At 42.1% G+C, this 15,265-nt stretch overlaps 1 protein-coding gene across 1 annotated transcript in view; it reads left to right on the top strand.

Moving 5' to 3' along the window:
• The window catches only part of hhipl1 (HHIP-like 1), a 68,617-nt gene that overhangs the window by 39,619 nt on the left and 13,733 nt on the right, over window positions 1–15,265 (top strand). Inside the window, exons 5-7 of the mRNA XM_060828595.1 lie at window positions 1,158–1,284; window positions 10,312–10,457; window positions 14,314–14,395. Of these exons, the coding sequence (XP_060684578.1) occupies window positions 1,158–1,284; window positions 10,312–10,457; window positions 14,314–14,395 (355 nt within the window). The remainder of the gene's footprint in view (window positions 1–1,157; window positions 1,285–10,311; window positions 10,458–14,313; window positions 14,396–15,265) is intronic.

The raw sequence follows: 15,265 nt of genomic DNA, 5'->3' as shown, positions 1-15,265 counted from the left end.
AAGAAGGGCATATGCCCGAAACATCGATTCTCCTGTTCCTTGGATGCTGCCTGACCTGCTGCGCTTTCCCAGCAACACATTTTCAGCTCTGATCTCCAGCATCTGCAGTCCTCACTTTCTCCATTTCCTTCTATCTCTATCCCACCCATGGATCTGTCTGAGTGTTTTTTTTTAAAATGACAAAATTGTACTCCTTATCTTCTAATTGTTGCTGACTGACACTGGGTCCTCGTTTTTCTTGCTCTCATAACTTGGTTGAATTTTACAGACAATTTGAAGGAGAGAAGAGTGCATCTAAAACTAGAATTTTCAACCTGAAAGGGGGAATTTTGAACACATGAAAAAATACAGCTATCCAAAGTAAACTGGTAGATTGATAGCTCAATAGAGATGCATTGGCTGACATTTCAGAATAGCCAGAAATGATCCATTCCAAAGAAAAAGAAAATATTCAAGGGATGATACATCATCTGTGATGAATTTTGCTTTTAAGAATGACAGATCTAAAGAAATCGCCATATAATTGTGCCAAGACAATTGGACTGATTGTTAAAAGAAAACAGAAAAGAATGACTAAAAGATTAATGTGGAAGGAGAAATGAAAGTATAATAGAAAGTTAGTTGGAAATATAATGTCCTGGTGGACTTCATCCCAGGGTCTTAAAGGAAGTGGCTACAAAGAAAGATGATAGGTTGGTTTTAATTTCAGTAATTCCCTCGATCTGGGAAGTGTTTGGAAAACAGAAATGGAGCTGAAACAAGATACTATAGGCCAATGAATTTAACATCTGTCAGAAGGAAAATGTTAGAAGCTGTTTTTAAAAGCATTATAACAGGGTACTTTGAAAGTTCAAGATAATCAGGAGGGATCAATGTGAAGGGGATGTTTAACATAACATGAGGGGTGCGGTAGGGTTAGGTTATTTTATTTTAGGTTAGGAATAACCCTTGGCACAACATCGTGGGCTGAAGGGCCTGTTCTGTGCTGTACTTTTCTATGTTCTATTTAACCCTGTCTATATCCAGGGAATATGATATGGGTAGTTCCATGGTGTTCAATAGAAGCATGCCTTTGATTCACAATAATTTTGTTTACCTCAGCTTTTCTCCTCACTGGCTACTGAGACATTGAACAGTTTCTTGCTGTTCTTTCACAGGTGGTGTTCTGCCTATATTCGCCTATCCTCATAGTGTTGGAAAGTCTGTCACTGGGGGCTATGTCTACAGAGGCTGTGAATCTCCCAACCTTAATGGACTCTACATATTCGGTGACTTCATGAGTGGGTAAGTTATTAACAATTGACTTGTAAATACCATTGAGATAGTCAGTGATCGCTGGAATTTATAGAGGAGAAATGCATGTCAGGGACTGGGGGGAATGTGAAAAGACAGATCATACCATAGTCCATAGTTTGGGTTTTATAGAAGGTTTTAATGGTGGTGAGGCAAAGAGTTAACAAAGATGGAGTTTCTGAAGGTCAAGGCATTTGAAAGTTGCGGCGTTGATACTGGGGTACGTGGTTAATCATTGAATCACAGAGATGTACAGCACTGAAACAGACCCTTCGGTCCAACCTGTCCATGCTGACCAAATGTCTTAAATTAATCTAGTCCCATTTGCCAGCATTTGGCACATATCCCTCCAAACCATTTCTTTTCCTGTACTAAATGTCTTTTAAATGTTGGTATTGAACCATTCTCCATAATTTCTCTGGCAGCTCATTCCAAACTACCCTCTGCATGAAAATGTTGCCCCTTAGGTCCCTTTTAAGTCTTTCCCTTCTCACTTAAGCCTATGCCCTCCAGTTTTAGATTTCGCGACTGTGGGGAAAAGACCTAGACTATTCACCCTATCCATGCCCCTCATGATTTTATAAACCTCTACAAGCTCATTCTTCAGCCTCCGACGCTCCAGGGAAAATAACCCCTACATTCAGTCTCTCCTGAGAGCTTAAACCCTCTAATCCTGGCAACTTCCTTGTAAATGTCTTCTGCACCCTTTTAAATTTAACAACACCTTTCCTATAATAGGGAGACCAGAACTGCAGTATTCCAATAGTGGCCTAACCAATGTCCTGCACAGCAGCAACATGACCTCCCAACTCCTATACTCAGTGCACTGACCAATAAAGGCAAGCATACCGAACGCCTTCTTCACTATCCCGTCTACCTGCAACTCTACCTTCAGCAATGCACAGGGAATACTGAAAGTGCCTCATGGCCAACCCATCAGTTGAATGGTAGACTTCTTTGATCTACCTTTCTCCCCATCACGCTGTCCAAGAATTCACTGCCTTGGACAGTAGTTAGGGCAGGAATCTTCACAACCTTTTGAAAAGAAAGAACTTGGATGAGCCTAGAACATAGAATAGAGAACAACACAGCGCAGAACAGGCCCTTCAGCCCTCAATGTTGCGCCAACCTGTGAACTAATCTAAGCCCATTCCCCTACACTATCCTGTCATCATCTATGTGCTTATCCAAGGATTGTTTAAATCTCCCTGATGTGGCTGAGTTGACTACATCAGCAGGTACGGCATTCCACACCCTTACCACTCTCTGAGTAAAGAACCTGTCTCTGACATCTGTCTTAAATCTATCACCCCTCAATTTGTAGTTATGCCCCCTCATACAAGCTGACATCATCATCATAGGAAAAAGACTTTCACTGTCTACTCTATCTAATCCTCTGATCATCTTGTATGTCTCTATTAACTCCCCTCTTAGCCGCCGCCTTTCCAATGAGAACAGATCCAAGTCTCTCAGCCTTTTCCTTTTCCCTCCAGACCAGGCAACATCCTGGTAAATCTCCTTTGCACCTTTTCCAATGCACTTGAAATGTTGTAACATTCAAGGCCATGGGGCTGGTGCAGGAAATTTGGACTAGTGCAGGCAATAATGTTTTTTTGGTGGGCTGACTCTATGATTCAACTACAGTGAGAATTGTTCATCTTAAATAGGTCTAGGACCAGCCAGAGGCCCTGCACATGACACATCCTTGATGCACACTGCAGAACTTTAGATTAGGTTAGATTACTTACAGTGTGGAAACAGGCCCTTCAGCCCAACAAGTCTACACAGACCCGCTGAAGAGCAAACCACCCAGACCCATTCCTCTATATTTACCCCTTCACCTAACACTGCGGGAGGAAACCAGAGCACCCAGAGACACAGGGAGAATGTGCAAACTCCACACAGACAGTTGCCTGAGGCAGGAATTGAACCCAGGTCTCTGACGCAGTGAGGTAGCTGTGCTAACCACTGTGCCACCATGCTGCCCACATTTACTGAGGAATGTTCCCTCTACAGCATTCGTACAAGCTGACGTCATCATCCTAGGAAAAAGACTTTCACTGTCTACCCTATCTAATTCTCTGATCACCTTGCATGTTTTTATCAAATCCCCTCTTAGCCGCCTTCTTTCCAATGAGAACAGACCCAAGTCTCTCAGAAAGTGATGCATTCATCCCCTTAAACTCTTGGCTTCAAGCACTTACATTTGCTAAATAATAACATACATAGGAAACCAGAGTTTGGCAGCAATTTGGAGCATAGGGCAGGAGGAGATAACAGAAATAGAGAGGGGTGTCACCACTATAGAATTGGTTATGAAGGATGAAAGACATTTAGTTCAACTTTGTGTTTGTGTTAACATTGATAATATTCAATTAAATTTGACCAGAGACAGTATATTCCTGTTAGGGCGAAAGGCAAGTCTGATAGATGTAAGGAATGCTGGATGACTAAGAGAAATTGAGTTTTTTGTCAAGAATAAGAAGGAAACATATGCCAGATATAGACAGCAGAAATCAAGCGATTCCCCAGCAGAATACGAAGGCAGTAGGAGTATTCTTAAGAGGGAAATCAGGAGGGCAAAAAGGGATATGAGATAACTTTAGCAAATAGGATTAAGGAAAATTCAAATGTGTTCTACAAATATATTAAAGAGAAGAGATTAACTAGGGAGAAAATAGGACCCCTCAAAGATCAGCAAGGCAGCTTATGTGTGGAAACACAGGAGATGGGGGAGATACTAAATGAGTATTTTGTATCATTGTTTACTGTGGAGAAGGGTATGGAGGATAGAGATAATGGGGAAGTAAATAGGGAAATCTTGAAAAGTGTCCATGTTACAGAGGAGGAGGTGCTGGACATCTTAAAATGCATAAAGTTGGATAAATCCCCAGATCCTGATCAGGTGTACCTTAAACCCTGTGGGAGATGTTATGGACTGTTGTGGTTCTGCTCGCCGAGCTGGAAGTTTTTGCTGCAAACGTTTCGTTCCCTGGCTAGGGAACACCATCAGTGCTGTTGGAGCCTCGTGTGAAGCAGCAGGGAACGAAACGTTTGCAGCAAAAACTTCCAGCTCGGCGAGCAGAACCACAACAACGGATACCCGAGCTACAAATCTTCAATCAGATTTTAAATGTTATGGACTAGGCCCAGACCCTCAAAATATTTTAAGAAGGTAGCCTAGACTCTAACATTTTTCTTATTTTAGAGGTAGAGGTGAAGTGGATGTTCCAAGTGTGATACAACTGGTCAAACCATTCGGCTTTAAGCAAAACAGAATTTATTTAAACATTACAGTCAAAACATCATCAAAAGAAAGAGGAATTTGGAATAACTTAACCACTGGAAAACTTAACCGAATACTCAATCTAATAATTTATCTAACTAACTGTTCCAATAAAGTAACATCGTATAAACATACCCCTTGGCAAAAAGGTAAATTCAAATACAGATTCTTACAGGCAGGAGGGAGCAATATCCAGACAGAGATTTCAGAGATAGTCAGTGAGGAATCATACACCCAAGCTTGCAATCCTAGTACTCATCCATCTTGTGAGTGCTACGGCAAAAACAAAACTAGAAAAAATAGAAACTGGGAGAACTGACCACTCTCCTTCCATTGCTAAACTGTTAAAAACAATCCGCCCACCACCGCCTCAGATTCTTCGGCACCTCTGCCTTTACAGCCCCATTTCAAAAAAACCCCAGGACAAAATAACCATTTTTAAAAGTGACAGCATTATCACAGAAGCTAAGGAAGTGATTGCAGGGCCCCTTGCTAAAATATTGGTATCATCGATAGCCTTGAGTGAGTTGCCAGAAGATTGGACATTATTAGCTAACGTGGTGCCACTATTTGAGAAATGTAGTGAAGCCAAATACCATTTGCAGAGAGGGAGTGGCTTGGGGCATATGGAGACACTCCATGGTATCTAGAATCAGGAGCTAGGGGAAAAAATTTTTTCAGAAACATGGGAGGAGATATGGGAGAATGTAAAGAAAATCTCAATATGCAATAAAGCACAAGCTATGCAATTGAAGATGCTTCACAGTGCCCATATGGCACCAGAGAGGTTAGTAAAGTTTAAGAAATGATTTCCTCCAGGATGTCCCAAATCTAGAATTAGCACAACACCCTTACACATTGCTATTGGACCCGCTACAAGATTCACAGACACTGGGGTTCCGTAGTGAATGAGCTGGAGAAGATCCTGGGAATTGAAATTAAGACAGATCCCTTCTTTTGGGATTACCGAATCTGCCCTCTCTGGGTGAGCACAGGGAGACGTCATTTAACATTCTTACACATTGTGCAAGGAGGAACATCCTAAAGAACTGGATATCAGAAAAAAACCCAGGTCTTGTGGGGTGGTGCAGACTTGTGATGGAGTACATCCCCCAAGATTATCTGACAAGAGTGATGCATCTTGGAATGGACTAATTGTATAAGACATGGCAGCCCTTTGTAAACTACATAGACGCGGACCTATCAGTGGTACTGGTTCAGGCCTTTATATAGCCATAAGCGCCATATATGGTGGTCCGGGGACCCTGGGGAGAGGAGGCAAATATGGGTATAAAAACCATTGCTCCCGTGAACAGGAACTTTAGTGGAGATGTGGTGAGTGGAGTAATGTAATTTAATTTTATTTTATTCAAGTTTATTTTAATTTAAGTAAATATGAGAAGATCAGATCCCGTAGAGTAGTAGATAGTTCATTGTCAACATTACTGTAGTGTAACACTGTGACATCATTTTTGTATTTTAGTATTTGTTTTTCCTTCTGTAAAAGAGCAAAAAGTTTTTATTTCAAAAAAAGAAAGGTGGTAAGAAACCACACTTTTCAACTCTGGTCTCCAGGGAACTACAGACCGGTGAGCCTGATGTTGGTGGTGGGCAAGTTGTTGGAGTGAATCCTGAGGGACAGGATGTACATGTATTTGGAAAGGCAAGGACTGATTAGGGATAGTCAACATGGCTTTGTGCATGGAAAATCATGTCTCACAAACTTGATTGAATTTTTAAAGAAGTAACAAAGAGGATTGATGAGGGAAGAGTGGTCGACGTAATTGAAATATACTTCAGTAAGGTGTTCAACAAGGTTCCCTGTGGGAGGCTGGTTAGCAAGGTTAGATCTCATGGAATACAGGGAGAACTGACCATTTCGATAAAGCAGGAGAGTCGACGTTTCAGGCATAAGCCTGCTCCTCGGATGCTGCCTGGCCTGCTGTGCTTTTCCAGCACCACACTTTTCAACTCTGGTCTCCAGCATCTGCAGTCCTCACTTTCTCCCATTTCAATAAAGAACTGGCTCGATGGTAGAAGACAGAGGGTGGTGGTGGAGGGTTGTTTTTCAGACTGGAGGCCTGTGACCAGTGGAGTGCCACAAGGATCGGTGCTAGGTCGTCTACTTTTCATCATTTACATAAATGATTTGGATATGAGCATAAGAGGTATGGTTGATAAGTTTGCAGATGACACCAAAACTGGTGGTGTAGTGGACAGCAAAGAAGGTTAATTCAGATTACAACAGGATCTTGATCAGATGGGCCAATGGGCTGAAGAGTGGCAGATAGAGTTTAATTTAGATAAATGCGAGGTGCTGCATTTTGGAAAGGCAAATCAGGGCAGGATTTACACACTTAATTGTAAGGTCCTGGAGAGTGTTGCTGAACAAGGAGACCTTGGAGTGCAGGCTCATAGTTCCCTGAACGAGGAGTTCCAGGTAAATAGGATAGTGGTTGTATGCATGTCTTTATAGAACATAGAACATTACAGCACAGTACAGGCCCTTCACCCTCAATGATGCGCCAACCTGTGAAACCAATCAAAAGCCCACCTAACCTCTACTATTCCATTATCATCCATATGTTTATCCAATGACCATTCAAAAGCTCTTAAAGTTGGCGAGTCCATAGAAGGATGGGTTAGTAAATTTGCAGATGACACGAAAGTTGGTGGAGTTGTGGACAGTGCGGAAGAACATTGCAGGTTACAAAGAGCTGGTCTGAGAGGTAGAAAAGTGGAAAAGTGTGAGGTGATTCACTTTGGAAGGAGCAATAAGAATATACTGTACTGGGCTGATGGTAAGACTCTTGGTAGTGTAGATGAGCAGAGAGATGTCAGTGTCCAGGTACACAGATCCTTGAAAGTTGCCACCCAGGTTGATAGGGTTGTTAAGAAGGTGTATGGTGTGTTAGCTTTTATAGGTAGAGGGATTAAGTTTTGGATCCATGAGGTCATGTTGCAGCTGTACAAAACTCTGATGCGGCCGCACTTGGAGTATTCTGTATAATTGGACAGTGAGAGCCTTTTTCCTTGGATGGTGATGGCTAGCATGAGGGCACATTGCTTTAAAATGAGGGGTGATAGATGTGAGAGGGAGTTTTTTGACTCACAGAGTAGTAGGGATGGGGAATGCACTGCCTGCAACAGTCATGAGAGGGGAAAAATTTAAAAGGGACCTGAGGAGCAACTTTTTCACACAGAAGGTGATGTGTGTGTGGATTGAGCTGTTAGAGGAAGTGGTGGAGGCTGGTACAATTACAACATTTAAAGGCATCTGGATGGGTAAATGAATAGGAAGGGTTTCGAGGGATATGGGTCAAGTTCTTGGCCTAGATTAATCTAGGATATGTGGTCGACATGGATGAGTTGGACTGAAGAGCCCGTTTCTGTGCCGTACAGCTCCATGACTCTGTGACTCTATGAAACCAAAGGAGATTGGAGATGGTTGAGATTTGAAGCAGAATTGGATTTGAACAGGAAGTCTGGAAGAATTACAGCTTGTGTTGTGTTTGGGAGGCTCCTAAGGGAAGTGCTGGAGAAGACTAGTCTAAGAAAGGGTTTCAGTCATGATCGCAGTTAATTAAAGGCAATGTTGCAGAGATGAATTAAGACGTTTTGGTGATAGATAGGATATGCAGTGTTAAGCTCATTTTACACTCAAATGACATTTTAAACATCTGATTCTTTTTTGAATTCATTCATGGGGTGTGGGCATCGTTGCTTGGGCCCAGTATTTATAACCCGTCTCTAGTTGCCCCTTGAGAAGGTGGGGGTGAGCTGCCTTCTTGACCCGCTGCAGTCCATGTGCTGTGGGTTGACCCACAATGCCCCAAGGGAGGGAAATCCAGGATTTTCACCCAGCGACAGTGAAGGAACTGCGATATATTTTCACGTCGGGATGGTGGGTGGCTCGGAGGGGAACGGTGGTGTTCCCATGTATCTGCTGGTCTTATCTTTTCAGATGGAAGTTGTTGTGAGTTTAGAGATTCATGCTGAGAAACAACCAAGGAGACAGAATCAAAAGTATAGCATTGTTGGCCTTATCTCCAAAACATTGTCTGGCATGTTGCTTCTGAGTGGAGGTGTGAGATTAAAGAATTAACACAATGGAGCCATTCCAACAGTGGGCAAAGGAATTGGATATGATTGCACTTATTCTGATAGAAATCAATGTCAGACTTTGGGAATGAATATGCTAGCATATGGAACGGGAAGAAACTCAAAGTGGAGAATATGAGCTTGTTAAGAAATATGAGAACTCATATTTTGAATACAATAATTTGAGATATGGGATAGTGGATAGTTTAGTGAGGATAATGGTAATAGTGGAGCCAAATGGATTCAGAACAGGAGGCAGGCAACAGTGTTTAGAACAGTTGCAGTTGTGTAGGGGTGAGTTAGTCATATCATATCAATCCAAGGAAATTCTAGAGGCTAAGTAGAGGTGAGATCAGACAGTAATGTAAGAAAAGTGAAAATTATTATATAGACCGGGAATGTCAGATAGTATTTTTCTAATGAGGTTTGGATGATTGAGAGCAAATGCAGTGGGGTCAGAGAATAAGTTACAAATTGAAAAAATAACTCAAGAACTTGTGTACAGGGTTCTCAATGCCACTAAGGCAGTAGATGTGGTCCAGCCAAATAGATAGTGATGAAGATTGGATCTTGAGACATGACAACTGTCTTGTCTCCAATTAAGGAAGAGTAACTTAATTTCATTACCTGTATCATAGAATCATAGAGGTCTGTCCTGCAGAGAAAGGCTCTTCAGTCACCGGATATGGGCATTGCTGGCTGGGTCAGCATTTATTGTCCATGCCTAGTTGCCCCTTGAGAAGGTGGGGGTGAGCTGCCTTCTTGAACCACTGCAGTCCATGTGCTGGACAATGCTGTTAGGGAGGGAGTTGCAGGATTTTGACCCAGCAACACTGAAGGAAAGGCCAGGTACCTGCTCAGATTTTCACATAGGGAACGTTTGCCATCTAATCTCCACTCAGTGGGTGGGAGAATGGGAAACCTCATCTTTGAGGCTGGATTGGTAATAAAGATGTGTTGATGTCAGCAAATGAATGCAAATAAAGTTCTCATGACTTAGAAAAATGATTCCCATGCAACACTTGGATGGAAACCTAGACATTTTGCTCTTGATGTTGATCCTTCCTCAATGCCAAACACACTCCAATGTTCCAATTCTCTCAGCAATGCCCACACTGTTCAGACACTGAGAATGTTCTGTCCTTAGAATGTGAGGTACAATTCTGTGATTATATTTGATTTTGATTTTATTTCTCGTATTCGCATGTGCCTAAATACAGTAAAACATATTGTTTTGTGAGCAGTACGACAGATCATAGGGGACTTAGAGTGAGGTTTACAAGATTATACTGCACAGGAGGGGCACTAGGCCAGATTAACATTAGGTTTGAAGTTATAGAGATTCATTCAGCAGTCTAAAAATAGCAGAGGAGATCAGATAGTGCTTGACTAGTCTGAGACATCTCTCCTCATTTTGGAACAGGCACTGGGCATCTGAATATAGAGTGTCTCATTTCAGCCCACCACCACCTTCTCAAGAGATGGATAATAAGCCAGCAACATCCACATCCTGTGAGTGAATAAAAAAGATCACTCACTGTAATCCTTCACTTTGTTAAAATCACAATCTTCAGTGGCAATCACTTTTATTTCATGAGCTTTGTTAACTCATTGTTCTTCTCTGTAACCAGGCGTCTGATGGCACTAGCTGAAGATTCTAGAACAGGGAGCTGGTATGATTATAAGATCTGCATGGGAAGAGGTCAGACATGTCTGTTCCCAGGACTATTGAACAAATATTATCGGTACATTATCTCCTTCGCTGAGGATGAGGCAGGTAATTTTCGTCTGTCTAAAGCAGACTGATCTGCATCAATAACATTTTTACTAAAAGTTTAATAAAATGAATGATTGTATATTTAATTTGAAATAGTCCATCCTATCACTTCTCTGCCCTGATATCTGTGATAGTTCCAGATTCTGGGATCAGCTAGACACAGTCTTTACTAATGTCTATATCCACCTTTCTCACAAGTCCTGAACTAACTTTCTTGCCCACAAGAGCACTGAAAGATCACTATCAAAGTCACACATGACACCTTGTTTGACTGTGACCATGGTAATCTCCTGCCCGTTATGCCGATTTTTGATCTGTCTGCAGTCTTTTATATTGATGTCCACACTGTCCTCCTTCAAGCTCTTCCTCCCATCATTGCTAGAATTTGGTAGAATTCCTGTTGCTGAATCCCAATCCTAACTAACCAGTTGTTGGTAAAGAGTATCATCAATAGCTTTTTCTTCTGTTCTGCCCAGTAACCTCAATACTCCCTCCACCCCAAGCTTTACCTTTACCCTGCTCTTATCACTCATCACTCTGCTGCTCCTGAACAATATCACCCAAAAGTACAACTTTAGCTTGTCCAATATGTTGATGATTTCCAGTTCCTCCTTGTTCTCTCAAACCCTCCTTGACCTGATTTGTAACACTGCATTATCCAATGTCCAGTTCTGCATGAGCAGAAGCTTCCTCCCACTAAATATTGGATGACTGAAACTATACCCTTTCCCATTTATTATCCTCTTCCATCTCTCTGGCAACTGTCTGAAGTTGCAGCTTTGATGTATCTGTCACTGAGATGTGGTTCTGGCCTCATACACACGTCAGTAAGACTGTCCCCTGTTATCTTTGATGTGGAGGTGCCGGTGTTTGACTGGGGTGGACAAAGTCAGGAGTCACACGACACCAGGTTATAGTCCAACAGGTTTATTTGAACTCACAAGCTTTTGGAGAGCTGAAGGAGCAGGGTTCCGAAAACTTATCATTTCAAATAAACCTGTTGGACTATAATCTGGCGTCGCGTGACTTCTGGTTTTTATCTTTGCAACCTTATTTTCTGAATCCCTGCCTCAGCTTACTTGCTACTGAACCTCTCCTTCATGTCTTTGTGACTTCTCCAGCTGATTATTATGATTCCCTTTTGATCAGCCTCTCAAACAAACCTTTCTTGTTAGAATTCCTGTAAAGATCCGGGCCACTTATTTCTCTTCGGAAAATGACATGTAAACTCAAGTTATTGTTATCAGAGATTCCCACTTTGTAACTAAATAACTATTGAAATCAACACTGAGGACTATTTTAACTTAATCTTTTTGTTGATGTCAATCTTATTATCATTCTAGAGTCTTTAAATAACTAACGCAGATTATGTCAGCTATGGCTCAGTCATTTGCTCTTGCTGTTTAACCAGAGGTTACGTTTGAGACTGACATTTCCGTGCAGTACTGAGGCAGTGCTGTCCTCTCATTATGAAGATGCTAAAGCTGACACCAGCTTATGTAAGAGTGGAACTGGATGAGACCATTCTGCCCCTTGAGACTGTTACACCACTCAATCAAACAAGGGTAGGGCTTATAACAATTGATGGTAGGTCTTTAGGCAGTATTGTAGAACAGAAGGACTAAGAGGTCTGATAGATAACTCGTTGAAGTTTGTTTCACATACAGTCAGATTGGTTAAAAAGATATTTAGCATACTGGTCTTCATTGTTCAGGCATTGAGTATCGGAGTTGGGACGCCATGTTGAGATTGTACAGAACAGTGGTGAGGCCTCTGCTGGAGTACTGTGTACAATTCTGGTCGCCCTGTTATAGGAAGGATATTGTTAAGCTGGAGAGGGTACAGAAGAAATTTACCAGGATGTTGCTGGGAATGGAGGGCGTGGGTTATAACAAAAGGCTAGGACTTTTTTCACTGGAGCGTAGGAGGTTGAGGGGCGATCTTGTAGAAGTTTATAAAATAATGAGAGATATAGATAAAGTTAATGGTAGTTATTTTTTTCCCCTAGGATTGGGGGTCTCAAGACCAAGAGACACATTTTTAAGGTGTGAGGAAAAAGATTTTGAAAAGACATGAGAGGCAAATGTTTTTACACTGAGGGTGGTTCGCGCGTGGAATAAACTTTCTGAGGAAATGGTGGATGTGGGCACAATATATTTAAAAGATATTTGCATAAGCCCATGAATACGAAAGGGTTGGAGGGATATGTGCCAAGTGGGACTAGTTTAGTTTGCGATTATGTTCGTCTGGACCGAATGGTCTGTTTCCATGCTGTATGACTCTATGACTCTATGATCTATACATAAAAGAGAGATACGGACAGATTAAGTGAGTAGACAAAATCATGGCAGATGCTACATGATATCTGGAAATATGAGGCTATCCACTTTGGCAGGAAGAATAGAGGAGCTCAATATTATTTACATGGTGAAAGGCAGCAGAAAGCTAGGGAGCTAAGGGATTTGGGAATCTTTGATCATGAATCATAAAAAGCTCATATCCAAGTAGGGAAGGCTAATGGGATATTGATCTCTATTCCAAAGGGAATAAGTGAGAACAAAAGGGACATTTCACCAAAACTATGTAAGAAACTATTCAGACCACAGCTGGAATGTTGTGAACAGTTTGGGGGTCTTTATCAAAGCAAAGCTATCCTGGAGTTGGAGGCAGTCCAGAGGAGGTGCACTTGGCTGATACTGGGTTGGTAGGCCTGTTTTATGAGGAGATGTTGAGTAGGTTGGGCTTGTGCCTGTTGGAACATAGAGGAATGAGGGGCGATCTTATTGAAAAATACAAAATGCTGTGGGGACTTGACAGGATAAATGCAGAAAGGATGTTTCCCTTTGTGGGAGAGTCTAGAACCAGAGGGCATCCTCTCAGAATGAGGGATTGTACATCTCCGACAGAGATGAGGAGGAATTTCTGCTCTCAGAGGATGGTGAATCTATGGAATTCTTTATCACAGAGGGCTGTCGAGGCGGGGTCATTCAGTATGTTCATGGCTGAGGGAGACAGGTTTTTGATCCGTAAATGGGAATTGAAGATTATGGGGAAAAGGCAGGAGAGCGGGGCTGAGGGATTGTCACACATGGTCTCATTGAATGGCGGGGCAGGCTCAATAGGCTAAATGGCCTACTGCTATTCCTATGTCTCATAAAATTCCCATTTATCCATTTTCCAAGCCATCCTTACTCAATAAAGACATCACTGGGTTCAGTTTGAAAATATGATTTGACACAGCAGAGTGTGGAAGTGTACCTTCCCATCTTATCCCTGAATGTCATATCACCCATTGCAAGGGGATTGCGGGAGGGAACTTTGCAAGTCTGGGATACACCATCTTTAAAATGAAATGTTAAACTGAGGTCTGAGCTGTTCAATCACATTTACGGGCAATTTAGCATGGCCAATTCACCTGACGTGCACATCTTTGGACTGTGGGAGGAAACCTGAGCACCCAGAGGAAACCCACACAGACACGGGGAGAACATGCAAACTCCACACAGACAGTCGCCTGAGTTGGGAATTGAACCCAGGTCTCTGGCGCTGTGAGGCAGCAGTGTTAACCACTGTGCCACCGTGCTGCCCACATGTCCTGAAACCAAATTGTTTAGCTGGCTTCCACTTTGGTGATCCTCACGCCCATATTGGCTGTTCTAACAGTGATGGCTGCTCTTGGATAGGTGATTTATTTAATATAATACAGCTTGGGCTCTGCTGAAACACAATAGGAATAAAAGTGAAATTGAAAGCTGCTATGACATTCTCAAGATGAACAGTTACAGCTGAATCTGTAGACAGTAATGAAGTCAGAATGCATCCACTGCTGTCTCTTGCAAATCATTTTTCTTTCCAGGAGAATTATATTTCCTGTCTACACGGATTCCTACGTCCACATCTGCTACTGGAGTGGTTTACAAAATAGTTGATCCTTCACGGTAAGGCAAAGGAACATCTACATATGATAAAAATCGATCCAAGTGGGATACCTCAATGATTGTGATGTGTCTTGTGTGTAAATGAACCAAACTCATAATCTGCACACCCAGGATGTTGTATATTTAATATGCTTGCTCTGTAGGTATTTTCAGGAGAGTTATATGGAGTCACAGAGTCATACAGCACACAGACAGAGCCTTTGGGTCCAGCCAGTCCATGCCGAACATAATCGCAAACTAAACCAGTCCCATCTGCCTGCTCCAAACCTTTCCTGTTCATGCACTTATGTAAGGATCTTTAAAACATCATAACCGTACCCACACCCGGCACTTCCTCTGGAAGTTCAGTCTACATGCAAACCACCCTCTGTGTGAAAAAATGTGCCCCCCAAGTCTTTTTCAAATCTCTCTCCTTTCACCTTAAAAATATGCCCCCACTAGTTTTGAAACTCCCGGTCCTCGGGAAAAGACAATCCCCATTAACCCTATCTATATCCCTCATGGTTTTATAAACTTTAATAAGGTCACCTTTCAGCATCCTACTCTCCAGTGAAAAATGCCCTGTCTATCCAGCCTTTCCATTCCAAATCTAAAGTGCAGTACCCGGCAACATCCTGGGAAATCTCTTCTGGACTCTCTCCAGCTTAATACTATCCTTCCTATAACAAAGCGACCAGAACCAGACACAATATTCCAGAAGAGACCTCACCAATGTCCTGTACAACCTCAACATGACATCCCAACTCAATATGTTCAAACCTCTGTTCTGATCCTAGTCTGAGAGTTGTGACCTATTCCTTACAGATTTGCTGGAACTAACAGTGTAGCAAAGTCACCCCAAACAAATGTACATCAAATTTAACTCACAGC

This window comes from Hemiscyllium ocellatum, chromosome 8, assembly GCF_020745735.1.
Source record: "Hemiscyllium ocellatum isolate sHemOce1 chromosome 8, sHemOce1.pat.X.cur, whole genome shotgun sequence".
Lineage (NCBI taxonomy): Eukaryota > Metazoa > Chordata > Chondrichthyes > Orectolobiformes > Hemiscylliidae > Hemiscyllium > Hemiscyllium ocellatum.
The sequence above is the reverse complement of the archived record's forward strand: the minus strand, read 5'-3'. Positions and strand labels throughout refer to the sequence as shown.